Raw genomic sequence first — 14,195 nt, forward strand, 5'->3', positions numbered from 1 at the left:
AGCAGCAAAGACCCAGCCCAGCCATAAATGAATAAATAATTTTTAAAAAAGAAGAGAGAGGTATTGAGTAGGTTTGTTGTCACAGACTGCCGAGGTAGAAACAGTTTAGTTAGCTTGTTCCTACAGGACCAGTCTGTCCCCCTCAGCGGGCTGGCTTTGTTATGCCAGATGTTGTTAGAGCAAGACTCTATTCTCATTTGTTAGTACCACAAACCCAAAGGCTCCTCACTTACTGCCAAGGGTACTTTTTAGCTGGGCTGATCACTTAACTGTGTCTCTCTTTCTTTTTCAGGGTTTGAGTAAAAAAGTTGGCGTGTCATCCTCCATCCTCCAAGGCCTCTGGATCTCCTACAGCACAGAAGGTCTGTCCATGGCGTTGGCATCTTTACGAAATCTCTACACGCCAAATATAAAGGTAAATGCATCTAAGTTACAGGCAGATTGAAAAATTAACTATGAAACGTAAAACTCAGAGGACATTTAGGAGTTATTTGATTGATCTTTGACTCTCCTATTAGTTAACCTTTTGTCAATAGTTTGATATATTTTAAATTGTTACATTTTATTCTGTGAATTGAAAATCAAACCTGTTGATCTTCTATAAGATGAGTCTGATTTATAGAATAAGTCCTGCTCCTTCTAGGGAGTAAAACATTCTTAGATCACTTTTGTTTCAGTAGAAGTTTTTCTGTCCAACAGTTCACTTAGTGGAGAGTGCACTACAGTATGGGTGGTGTTTACTCTGCTGCTAAGTCGCTTCGGTCGTGTCCGACTCTGTGAGACCCCATAGACGACAGCCCACCAGGCTCCGCCGTCCCTGGGATTCTCCAGGCAAGAACACTGGAGTGGGTTGCCATTTCCTTCTCCAGTTTACTCTAGTGCCTGGGTAGTTTGTATAAAGGAGACGTTTCACGTCCTTTTCCAAAGGCAAGGTATTAAAAAAGGAACAAATGGAGATTTTAAAATAAAGAAGTTACTCAGTGTTTCTGGGCACTCATTGAGGGTGACTTAAGGCTGCCCAGGTGGTGCTAGTGGTAAAGAACCTGCCAGTACAGGAAATGTAAAAGAGGCACGTTCAATCCCTAGGTCGGGAAGATTCCCTGGAGGGGAATACATGGCCACCCACTCCAGTGTTCTTGCCTGGAGAATCCCATGGACAGAGGAGTCTGGTGGGCTGTGGTCTGTAAGGTCGCAAAGAATTGGACACGACTGAAGCAACTCAGCATGCATGCATGCAGATGACTTAAGAAAAGATGACTGATAGGATATAACTGATATTTATGTGAGTATTGTTTCCGTTTGTTTTCTTACGACTAGGTCAGCCGACTGCTGATTTTGGGAGGTGCCAACATTAATTACCGGACAGAAGTTTTGAATAATGCTCCAATTCTGTGTGTCCAGTCTCATCTTGGTTACACAGAAATGGTGGCTCTGCTCTTGGAGTTTGGGGCCAACGTGGATGCCTCCTCTGAAAGCGGCCTGACTCCCCTGGGCTATGCTGCAGCGGCAGGCTTCCTGAGCATCGTAGTGCTGCTGTGCAAGAAACGGGCCAAGGTAACGGCTGCCCAGCACTTGTTCTTCCTTCCCTGTGCCTTTTTTCCCATCTTAGACTCGTCCCTATCTCCTGTGTTGCCTCACGAGTGTAGGTAGAATATACATCAGATCCTATTAGGAAGCAGATCAAAGGAAGAACTGGCTCTGATTACATCCTACTGCTTGCCCTGGGCCCGTTCCAGGCTGCTTCTGGACACAGTTCTAAACTTTTGAGAGATACTTAGGAAACTGCATTCATCAGCAGCCACAAAAAGTCCCTAGCTCACAACCAAGAAATTCTCTCCTGAGCTCAGTGAGGAAAGAGGAGTGGGGGAGCAAGGAGACTGCACTGTGAGGTCTGATCTGAACGGCGCCTGCGAACTCTCAGCCTTTCATGTTAGTCATGAACGTAAGAGCAGAAATCAGGCGCCCTCATCTAGCCTTGAAGATACCCCTGTAGATGTCTGAGATGACTGTCTGACCCAGAAGCACTCAAAAGTGTTTCTATTAGTGTATTTAATTCTCTCAAAACATTTCTTTAAAATATATTTGCTTTATAGTACCTCAAGAGCCATTGATATGATAAAACTCAATTTCAAAATATTGATGGGAAAAAAAAAAAAAACCAGGGGGCTTCCCTGGTAGCTCAGTGGTTGAAGAATCCACCTGCCAGTACAGGAGACACGGGTTCAATCCCCAGTCTGGGAAGATCCCACATGCTGCAGAGCCCCTAAGCCCGTGTGCAACAGCTACTGAGCTTGTGCCCTAGAGCCTAGGAATCACAACCACTGAGCCTGTGTGCTGCAACTGCTGAAGCCTGTGCACCCTGCTCCATAAAAAGAGAAGTCACTGCGGTGAGAAGCCCAGGCACCACAACTAAAGAACGGCCCCTGCTCTCGCCACAGCTAGAGAAGAGCCCACACAGCAGTGAGGACCCAGCACAGCAAAAGATACAATTTTAAAAATTCGTGTTTTTTAAAAAGGAGAAATGCTGGTCTCAAAAATGTAGACTTCTATGGAACATTTTATTTCCATTCTGAAAACAAACTGAGGATTTGGGTGGGTTTGCAGTGAACTGTAAATAATATGCAACCCTGACTATTCATTGGAAGGACGGATGCTATAGCTGAAGCACCAATACTCTGGCCACTTGATGCGAAGAGCCGACTCATTGGAAAAAACTCAGATGCTGGGAAAGATTGAAGGCAAAAGGAGAAGAGGGCGGCAGAGGATGAGATAGTCAGATAGCATCACCAACTCAATGGACATGAACTTGAGCAAACTCCAGCAGATCGTGAAGGACTGGGAAGCCTGGCATGCTTCAGTCTATGGCATCGCAAAGAGTCGGACACGATTTAGCAACTGAACAACAACATAAATGACCTCATTCTGAGGTGTCCAGTGTTCTTACCAGGGAAGAACTGGGTCTCTCTCCCAAGACTCCTTTGAAAGCTGGGACCTGGGGACCTCAGTGAAGTCCCTGAGCTGTAAATGCTAACTGTGACACAGAAATGGTCCACCTATAATGTCCTAGTCGTTTGGATAAACACCTCTAGAAACAGCATGATAACTGGGCCTTATTGCTATAAATTCATACATATTCTAATCTCAGCTAGGTCTTTCTTGTTGCTCAGCTATCATTTTATTTATTTCTCATTTTCTCCAGAGAAGATACATAAATCATCTATGATCTTCTTGAGACCCCATCAAAACTCTTTTGCCCTCCTACAACTACCAAGGTTGTGTTTGTCTCACTGTGCCTCTATCTCAAAACTCTGTTAATTCTTACGAACTTTTACTTTACTTCTGCCCCAGAGAAGGAAGTGTTTACCTTCCTTTTCAAAATTATTGCCTCCTGTATACATATACATATATATACACACACACATAGGCTGCACCACAAGGCTTTTGGGCTGTTCGTTCTCCAACCAGGAATTGAACCTGTGACCGCTGCAGTGGAAGTGTGGAGTCCTAACCACTGGACCATCAGGGAATTTCCCACCTATATTTTTTAATCTCAGTATGTTGATCTTTCACTAACATCGTTTCATTCTTTTTCTAAATTTACGCTACCTTTCTTCTCAGTTTCTACAAACCTACAAATGTCTTCTCTAACCCTAAAGAGAGACGTTCCTCTCTCCTAACCAGAAACCACCATCCCATCTCTTCCCGCCCATATCCACTGAACCTGTCCTAAGAGTCCTCTCTACTTGCTACCACCGCTTCCTTACTGTTCTTTAACCTCTTACAGTCTGGCTTCCATGAGAGAGAGGAGGCAAGTCATCAAAATCATCAACTTTGGCATCAAGCACAACCTGGTCGAAGCCTGCATTGACGCTTGCTTTCTATGAGGGCTTAGACAAGTCATTTGACTTCTCTCAGCCTCACTCTGTTCATCTAGAAAAAGGATTAAGAGCACCTTGCACACAGTAGGCATTCAGTAAACACTTGCTATTTGGATGGCTGTGTAGAACTAAAGCTGGAGAGAAACAGATACAGAACTTAGGCTTCACTTGCTCTAATAAGCGCTGGAACATACCCTGCCCACCTTCCAGAAGAGGCTGTTCATCTATTGAGACTTGTGGCTAGGGACCTTCTGGTAGCTTGTTCTTAATCAGGCTCCTCTTTCTGCCTAAACCTGTAACCAACACCACAACTGTAAAAACTGCTGCTGGAACGTAGTCTAGCATTAAGTTCCAAATCCCTCCAGCCATTTTGGCCAAATCGTCACGATTCCGCCCTCCCATTGGAAGAAAGAAGTGGCATCTGCCAGAGCTTAGTGGTTAACTGTGTGATTCATGATATGAGATACTTTGCTTCCTTGGAACACCAGAAAATTTAAGCTTCAAGATGTTTTTCTTCCCTTTCATGATTTCAAAGACAGTGTTTTGTGCCAGTAGAGCTTATAAGCCTTTCAGATTTGAGTCTGAAAAGACCTATTTGAGGACAAAGGAGAATGTACATCAGGAAAGCAAAGCTGGAGTTTGGGGTCGTTTGGGGCATATTTTCGGTTTCTTTTGATGTGAAAACAAAAGCCTGACGTTATACAAAGAGTCTCCCCAGAGAAGCATCTACCAGAGTTGTAGCTCAGTGAAGATCTAGCCTAAGTAAAAGAATATCACCTGAATTTTCTCAGCAAGTGGTCCAAGGAATATGGGAGAAGATGAATCTTCGTGGGCCAGAGCTGTGCAGTGAGTGGACGAAACGAGACTGGGGAGACAGCCACAGGCTTTTTCACACAGGTTTCTCTGTCCCCTCCCACAGGTGGATCACTTAGATAAGAATGGGCAGTGCGCCCTGGTCCATGCCGCACTCCGAGGTCATCTGGAGGTCGTCAAGTTTCTAATTCAGTGTGACTGGACGATGGCGGGCCAGCAGCAGGGGGTGTTTAAGAAGAGCCACGCCATCCAGCAGGCCCTCATCGCTGCAGCCAGCATGGGTTACACTGAGGTAAGAAAGCAGCCAGTAAGGCTTGGGTGGTTTTTGTTTTTGTTTTTCAAGCTATGTCTTGAAGGAAACCAGGGAAAAAATAATTGCATTATTACAAAATTGCCAGGTTAATATGAAGTAGCTTTTTGGTCATTGGTCTGAGAAATAGGGAGATGCCAGGGTACCTAGAATGATGTTGGAAAGGACCTTAGGAATCATCTAATCTGATTCCTCCTCATCTTCCACCCCTATTTAACAGACAATGGCACTGGGCTCAGGGGGTTATTTCTTGACCTTTGTTCACATGGGTGGCTGGAGTGGAATCGGGAGTTGGAATATCAAAAGGACCAGGTTTGAAGCTCAGCTTTCCTCCACACTGGCTCTGGGCTCTGGGCAATGTAACTCATCTCTTAGAACCTTAGTCTCCCACCAGTATAGTGAGGCTTTCTAATAAATTCTTTTTTATAAGGTTGATATGAAAGGTGCTTTGTAAACTGGTAAACACTGTGCAGATGGTATTTTTGCTAAGTTATTTATTAATAAAAGTAATGTAGTAGCACAATATGTGGAGTTGGTAGTGTGCTAGGAAATGTTTCACAGCCAGCCTTGGAGAGGGGAGTAGAGTGCCGCAGGAGTGGGGGGTGTGTGTGTGTGTGTGTGTGTGTACATACAGACTTAAATTTATTATGAATTTACTGATATAAAAAAGTCACACACAGTTTACAAATAATAATGAATTGTGTAATCCTCTTAATTGAATGCTTTTGTCAATTTTTGCTAAATTTATATCCATACCCAACCCTGTGGTTACAACTCAACCGTGGTTTGATAAATGAAACTGCACCCGTTTGCTCTTTTCCCAATAATTTTGTCTTTAAATCTGGTGTGTGATTCACTGTCAAACTACATTTTGCCCTCATACAAATTATATTCGTTAAACCGGAACCTCTTTCAGCTTTTGCACTAAATCAAATCCTGATCTGCAGAATTTGCCAATTTCCAGAATATAGAGTTTGAGCAAACTCCAGGAGATAGTGAAGGACAGGGAAGCCTGGCATGCTACAGCCCATGGGATCACAAAGAGTAAGACACCATTTAGTGACTGAACAACAACAGCAAATACCCCCACCATGACTGATTTCAAGCCACCAACACTGAACAGAGTTTCAAAGAGATGCACAGGAGCACACCATTATGTAAAACTGCCACCATGCATTCACAGTCAGTATAAATAACCTCATGAGTATACGTAATAGTAAAATGTAATTTAATAATTAGGAAGTTATGAGATTTTATATTTTAATCTATTGATGTAATTTCTTTCGTTATTATTTAATTTTTTTTTTTTTTTTCTCTGCTGCTTGGTTTGTGGGATCTTAGTTTCCTGACCAGGGATCGAACCTGGGCCCTGGCAATGAGAGCAGAGTCTTAACCACTGGGCCACCAGGGAATTCCCATCATTGCTGTTTAATTGTTTTTAAATCCCTCCCTGTTATTTAGTTTTTAATAAACATCTTTGTTTAACAACCAGCTTGCAAAACTCCGAAAATTGAAGAGACAGCTTTCATGGGCCAGGACAAGCTGGTTCACACTGCATGGGATGCTTCAGTGAGACAGCCACCTCTTCCACTGACCTGATATGTCCCCAAGGGAATATTAAGTAAAATTGGAACTTTTACTATCTGTGGAAGGTTGTTTAGTGCTCCTTATAGTCAGATTCCTGAAAACAGAGCTGTCATTTGCCTTTGTTGTTAGCAGGCATTCTCCTTTTAGTGTCCCCAAACAGTCCTTGTAATTCCAAAAGAAAAAAAAAAGGGGGGAAGATAATAGCTCTACTCTGAAAAAGTACAGGCCCTCAGTTTTCTCCATATTTATTTTCTGGTTTTTGCTTATTGGTTCTTTTTTCTGTGAGTTTTATTTTTTCCTGATAGTTTTATTAGGAGGAAGAGGGATTGCTTTTTTAACTCAAATGTGATAAATACGTAATTTTTTAAGATCACATGCTGTGTAAGTTAATTGCATTCAAGGGAAACATGTACACTGTACTGGGTAGAATGCATGCTCATCTTGGCAGCTTTGCATTTTTTTGTGAGGACAATCTGTTCTGACTCCTGTGGTGTGCAAGAGAGTGGCACTGGGTTATCCAGAATCTTCCAAACCTCACGGGTTCACAGTATCAGTGTATCGTTTTCCACCTGAACTTCGAGCTGACACGACTTCTTGTTTCAGATTGTCTCCTACCTACTTGATCTTCCAGAAAAAGATGAAGAGGAGGTGGAGCGAGCACAGATCAACAGCTTTGACAGTCTCTGGGGAGAGACAGGTACCTCTCGTGGACAGCTCTTTCTTCTCTCGTGAATGTACTGTGTTTGTATGGAGACACTCTGCGTCTCACTCCCAGGTGTTTTCTCCGCCAGATCTTTGGCAAGTCTCTCTGTCTCATGGCTCTTGCACTGGAGACCAATTCAGCCAAAGTAAAAAGTCAGGCAGTTTCCTTCTTTCAGTCCTCTCTCCCTTTGGATGCACCATGCCATTAGCCCTGGAGTCTTCTTTCAAACAAAACTTTCCCCACTCTTGTTTCCAAATATTTTAAAAGACTGAAAGTTTCCTTCCAGTGTGCCAAGCCAGAACAGAAAATAGTTGTGGACTTTGTGTGTGTGTGTGTGTGTGAGAGAGAGAGAGAGATCCTTGTAGTAGTTAGGAATAAATATTTCCCCTGTAGTTAGAAACCGAGAAGTTAAATTTTTACCGACACCTCCAGCTTAATGAAGCAAATGTTACCGCGGTAGAGTCAGTGGTACCTGACATGATTAAATTGATGCGTCATGAGAACAGTTGGTATCAGGATGCAGAATGAAGGGCCTGCCCCCCATAGGGTACAGCCCTGCACAGTCTCTTTCCATCTTTAGCAAAGCTATTTCTATATTGCTTGGTACTTACTCCATAAACAGAAGCATCTTCCTTGTGGCCTTTGCAGGAAATATTTATTGTCTTTCCCCCAAGTCTAAACTGGAACATCTGGAAAAACATTAGTAACCTTTTATATGTTTTTATGAAACCAGGGCAGTGAAAACTATTGTCGCCACAGATATGTCGTATTTGCCAGGAGAAGGAGACCAGCATTGAGATGGCCAATTTAGGGAGTATATTTTACTAAACAAGAAGGGGGATACATTTTGGTTTGGGTCAGAATGTTATTAAAAATCAAAGAAAATGCTTGAATTCACTCCAAATTTATAATTACCTATTGAACTGGGGTGTTTCCACAATGGCACAAATCTTACATCTTTTTCATGGCTTCCTCAACACCATGTGGAATGGTCCAAAGCTCAGGAATTTGCTTCTCAAACAATCCTTCCCTCTGTCAGAGCCAAAGGGAGCAGATGCCAGGCAGCTGCAGCTTAAGAGCCCGTGACAGATTAAAGGAAAATGTGCAGCTGGAAACAGCTGCTGTCTCTGGGGCTCCACCCTGAGGGAAGCCAGAGGACATATTGAGGGGAAGGGGCTGGCCGGGAGCAATGGCAGTGGTGTCCTGAGACCCAGAGCTGTGGGAGGGGCATGATGGTTGAGGCCCCATCAGTTCAGCCTCCCAGCACAGCGAGCCGTCCCCCCAGTCTCCCGTTCCAAGCCACGTGTGTGTGACCGCTGTGGAGGGCAACAGAAGTAGCGGCCCAGTGGTGACAGTGGACAGAAATCACAGACTAACAATCGCTGGCCAGTGCAAGAGACATAAGAGACTTGGGTTCAGTCCCTGGGTCGAGACGATCTCCTGGAGGAAGGCGTGGCGATCCACTCCAGTATTTCAGCCTGGAAAATCCCACGCACAGAGGAGCCTGGTGGGCTACATACAGTCCATGGGGTCACAGAGTCAGACATGACTGAAGCAGCTTAGCATGCAATCATAGTGATGACTATCACACATATTCTAGTGCTCTCCTTGAAGGAATTCCTTCAGAATGTTCAAAAAGGGTGTGAACTCAGACCTTTTGGGGGAATTAACCCTGAAATGGAGTTTTAACAAGAAAAATAACTTCCTGGTAAAGGAAATTTAAACCATACTACATCCATTGCCAAAAGTTAAAAAACACACACACAAAAAAACACACAACTCTTGTAAAAATTATGAAGAGAGGAAAAAGATCAGTGGTTGCTAGGTGTTGGGGAAGATGGGGAAGGGTGAATAGGTGGAGCACAGAGGATTTGAGGGGCAGTTAAAACACTTCATATGATACTGTAACCATAGATAACAGGTTATTATACATTTGTCCACACACTCACAGGATGTGCAACACCAAAAGTGAGCCCTAATGCAGACGGTGGAGTTGGGGTGATCATGATGCATCAGTGTAGGTTCATCAGTTGTAACAAATGGACAGCTCTAGTTGGGGTGTGTACAAATGTGGGGGCAGAGGTGTGAGCCCGTTAAACTGCTCTAAAACAACAAAGCTAGTAGAGGTGATGGAATTCCAATTGAGCTGTTTCAAATCCTGAAAGATGATGCTGTAAAAGTGCTGCACTCAATATGTCAGCAAATTTGGAAAACTCAGCAGTGGCCACAGGACTGGAAAAGGTCTGTTTTCATTCCAATTCCAAAGAAAGGCCATGCCAAAGAATGCTCAAACTACCGCACAATTGCACTCATCTCACATGCTAGTAAAGTAATGCTCAAAATTCTCCAAGCCAGGCTTCAGCAATACGTGAACCGTGAACTCCCTGACGTTCAAGCTGGTTTTAGAAAACGCAGAGGAACCAGAGATCAAATTGCCAACATCCGCTGGATCATGGAAAGAGCAAGAGAGTTCCAGAAAAACATCTATTTCTGCTTTATTGACTGTGCCAAAGCCTTTGACTGTGTGGATCACAATAAACTGTGGAAAAATCTGAAAGAGATGGGAATACCAGACCACCTAACCTGCCTCTTGAGAAATCTGTATGCAGGTCAGGAAGCAATGGTTAGAACTGGACATGGAGCAACAGACTGGTACCAAATAGGAAAAGGAGTACATCAAGGCTGTATATTGTCACCCTGCTTATTTAACTTATATGCAGAGTACATCATGAGAAATGCTGGACTGGAAGAAACACAAGCTGGAATCAAGATTGCCGGGAGAAATATCAATAACCTCAGATATGCAGATGACACCACCCTTATGGCAGAAAGTGAAGAGGAGCTAAAAAGCCTCTTGATGAAAGTGAAAGAGGAGAGTGAAAAAGTTGGCCTAAAGCTCAACATTCAGAAAATGAAGATCATGGCATCTGGTCCCATCACTTCATGGGAAATAGATGGGGAAACAGTGGAAACAGTGTCAGACTTTATTTTGGGGGGCTCCAGAATCACTGCAGATGGTGACTGCAGCCATGAAATTAAAAGACGCTTACTCCTTGGAAGAAAAGTTATGACCAACCTAGATAGCATATTCAAAAGCAGAGACATTACTTTGCCGACTAAGGTCTGTCTAGTCAAGGGTATAGTTTTTCCAGTGGTCATGTATGGATGTGAGAGTTGGACTGTGAAGAAGGCTGAGCACCAAAGAATTGATGTTTTTGAAGTGTGGTGTTGGAGAAGACTCTTGAGAGTCCCTTGGACTGCAAGGAGATCCAACCAGTCCACTCTGAAGGAGATCAACCCTGGGATTTCTTTGGAAGGAATGATGCTAAAGCTGAAACTCCAGTACTTTGGGCACCTCATGAGAAGAGTTGACTCATTGGAAAAGACTTTGATGCTGGGAGGGATTGGGGGCAGGAGGAGAAGGGGATGACCGAGGATGAGATGGCTGGATGGCATCACGGACTCGATGGACATGAGTCTGAGTGAACTCCGGGAGATCGTGATGAACAGGGAGGCCTGGCGTGCTGCAGTTCATGGGGTTGCAAAGAGTCGGACACGACTGAGCGACTGAACTGAACTGAACTGAAAAACAACAACAAAAAAGGGTGTGAACTAAGTGGAAGACTTACTTTTATTGATGTGAATTTCTTATTAGAGTAAAACTTTATGGCCTCAGGACTTTTAAAATATTTCCTGCATCAAAGTATGTAATAAAGTTTGTTATATTAATTTTCATAATATGTACCATATCTCAAGATTGTATAAAAAAATTAATTTCATGTCAGTTTGTGGTCAGAATTGTGTTGTACTTAATTTGATACTTAGATGAACTAATTTCAGCATTATGAACATAAGATGTTATTTAAGTGAGTTAGAATGAAATGCATTTGCAGTATAATTTATAGAGCTATAAAGTTATTTGACTTCAGAAAACTTTCTGAAAAACCATGTCTTTGCTATGTAAGAAATGTTTCTGGAACTCACCACTAGCGTGGAATAGGCACTAATTGCTTTTCTGTTGTGCGCTGTGCTCAGTTGCTTAGTCATGTCTGACCCTCTGTGACCCCATGGATTATAGCCTGCCAGGCTCCTCTGTCCGTGGGGTTTTACAGGCGAGAGGACTGGAATGGGTTGCCATTCCCTTCTCTGGGGGATCTTCCCAACCCAGGAATAGAACCAGAGTCTCTTGCTTCTCCTACATTGGCAGGCAGACTCTACCACTAGCACTGGTGTCTGTAGTGATGGGTTTACTAAGTGTCCATGTTTCTTTCTAACTTATAGCACATAATCATTTAAAATTTATAATAACCCATTGAATTGTGTGCCCTCCAATGGCAAAATCTTATATGTTTCTCTTATATAGAGAGTGAAAGTATGTGGCCTGCAGCCAGCTGGTTAGGGGCTTATATCTGCAACCCTGGCCTCAACACACAATACATATTAATACACATTTACTTAAAAATGATGGTCATGATGTTTCCAACAGTTTGTGTCACTTACTATATTACTGTATAGCCGTTATTTTATGTACCGTTCCAAAAAGAAAAGAAAAACTCTCTGCCTATAAAACTGACAGAGTTCTTTGTTAGCACATCAATTATAAGACACATCCGGACTTCGAGATGTTAAAATGCAGAGGGAAGAAAGTGCCTGTTAGAGTCAGTGAAATATATCCTAGCATAGAGTGAAATATTTATTGAAATGTAATTTTTACATATCAGATTTTCTAAAAGCAGGTCACTAGAATATTCTGTTCGTTTTCATCCTACTTTTATGGCCTTTGTGTCCTTCCAAAGAGCGTCTGCCTACATCGAGCGTTCACCGTCTGACTGACCCCCTCCCATCCTGCAGGGTTTTCACAGATTTCTTATAGAACTACACAGAAGACCAGCACTTAAGGTGACAAGATTGCTCAGTGGTCCCTCCTCTGCTCTGTCTCAACACAAAACCAGCATTAAAAAGCTTCTAGCAACTCTGGAGAACCTGAGCCATCCCATGGCCCCAAAGTAGCAGAAGTTCAAAAAATAAACAAGATACCTTAAATCACACCTTCATCATCTTTTATCTAGTTTATTGCAACTACCTCCTAGCTGATCTGATCTCAGGCCTTACCCTTTTGTGACTTACCTCGCAGACTTCAACCAAAGTGATATTTCTAAGCCACAGTCTGTCCATGTCACTCTCCTGGTTACCACCCTTCACTGACCACCTGTAGCTTTAATGCAGCATAAAGAGACTTCCCTGGCAGTCCAGTGGTTAAGACTCCACGCTTCCATTGCAGGGGGCACAGGTTCAATCTGGGGTCAGGGAACTAAGATCCTACATGCCATGCAGTGCAGCCAAAAAAATAAATAAAAACTAGCATTAAAAAGACCAGTCATGATCTCTGGCCTCCTCTGTTGCCCGTCTTCTCCAGTAACGGTAAACGTGCTGTCCCCACCTCGGTGCCTTTACACGTGCTCGCCCTGTGCCTAGAAAGCTGCTCCATGCCCTTGCCTATAAGTCTCCTATTTCTCTTTCAGCATCTGGTTCAGGTTGTCATCTCTTCCTGGAGACCTTCCCAGACACTCTTGGTCTGTGTCACCTCCAGACAGCCCCCATGGACTTACCTCTTTTGTGCTTATCACACTGTATAGCAGTATATTTGTTTATTTGTCTCTTATCCTTACACAACCCTGAGTTCCTTGAGAGCAGACAGGATCTGACAAATAGCTCCATAAACGCTTACCTCACAAATGTTGTTTTGGATAGCCGTGATGTTTGTGTCTCCCCCACCACCTCCAGCCCATTGGTCTTACATGACCTGTCTGTGCTGTACTCTTTCAAGGTTGACAAAAGATAAACAAAAGAACCGTTTGCTCCTCTGCCTTCTATTTAGCATCAGCATTATCCCATCCAAGCAGACTTTGGCTGTTTCCTCAACTCTGAGCTGCATCCTGTCTGTCTCTTCAAACTCCTTAGATGTTTCCCTTTGAAAAAGGACCATTTTGGTCAGATAATCTCATCAGATGCTGACAAGCCAGGAACAAATTCCATTACTGGTCTCTCAGGAAAAGAGATTGGGCTCCCGGCTGTTAATGTTTGCTCTAAGAAGCAGTTTGTTGTTTCACAGAACTGGCTTTGCCTTAATCGTCTCTCTTTCAAAAAGTTTTAACAGTTTCTGATAAGACTCATATAAAAAATCCAGCCAAAGCAACTCCTTGCTCTTGTGTTTTGAAAAGTACAGACCCAATTTTCCATAGTTGTGTTGTTCTGAGATGAAGTTGGCCAGCTGTGTTAATAACCATGTCCAGCTATCAGCAGGAGATTCCTGCCAAATGACATCAGAACTTAAGCAGCAGAGATGATACAAGGAGAAAGGCCGAATGGAACATTCCCTCTCATGTAATGTGTTGTCCAGTGGGTTGAAAGGGGCCAGCCCCAGCAACATGACTCCAGATTAGAGTGGACAGTATTAAGTTTAATTTTCAGGACGGGCACTGTTTGTGAATTTTCAGCTGTGTTCTGTGAGCCATCATTATTGATGAGAGGCTTGATAACGAAATACTGTCTGTATTTTCTCCAGAGTGCTATAGATTCTTTTGCAAAAAAGAATGTATTTGCACATGCATGCGCCACACAACATACAAGACATTGAACAGAGATTTGCTGCAACCCTGCCCCAGCAGCTGCTTTAAACTTGGGAGAGTTAGAAATTTTTCAGACCTCTTGTTTTATGTACCAACAAGATGATTCTTATGGTTCCTAATGAGCTTCAAAGCCAGTCAAGTTCTTTCTCCACCCCCACACACCCTCCCCCCCCCCCCCCCCCCCCGCTTTACTGAGATATAATTGACATGCAACATTTAAGGGAAAGGTTGAGGGCAGGAGAAGGGGGAGACAAAGGATGAGATGGTTGGATGGC

General features: G+C 43.3%; 1 protein-coding gene across 3 annotated transcripts in view; it reads left to right on the forward strand.

The window, feature by feature from the left end:
- Positions 1 to 14,195, forward strand: part of TANC2 (tetratricopeptide repeat, ankyrin repeat and coiled-coil containing 2) — a 325,633-nt gene that overhangs the window by 292,172 nt on the left and 19,266 nt on the right. For all 3 annotated transcript variants that reach the window (XM_068977288.1, XM_068977289.1, XM_068977290.1), the window contains 4 exons: positions 293 to 415; positions 1,318 to 1,554; positions 4,798 to 4,983; positions 7,192 to 7,285. In XM_068977288.1, coding sequence (XP_068833389.1) covers positions 293 to 415; positions 1,318 to 1,554; positions 4,798 to 4,983; positions 7,192 to 7,285 — 640 coding nt within the window. The remainder of the gene's footprint in view (positions 1 to 292; positions 416 to 1,317; positions 1,555 to 4,797; positions 4,984 to 7,191; positions 7,286 to 14,195) is intronic.

This window comes from Capricornis sumatraensis, chromosome 8, assembly GCF_032405125.1.
Source record: "Capricornis sumatraensis isolate serow.1 chromosome 8, serow.2, whole genome shotgun sequence".
NCBI classification, from domain to species: domain Eukaryota; kingdom Metazoa; phylum Chordata; class Mammalia; order Artiodactyla; family Bovidae; genus Capricornis; species Capricornis sumatraensis.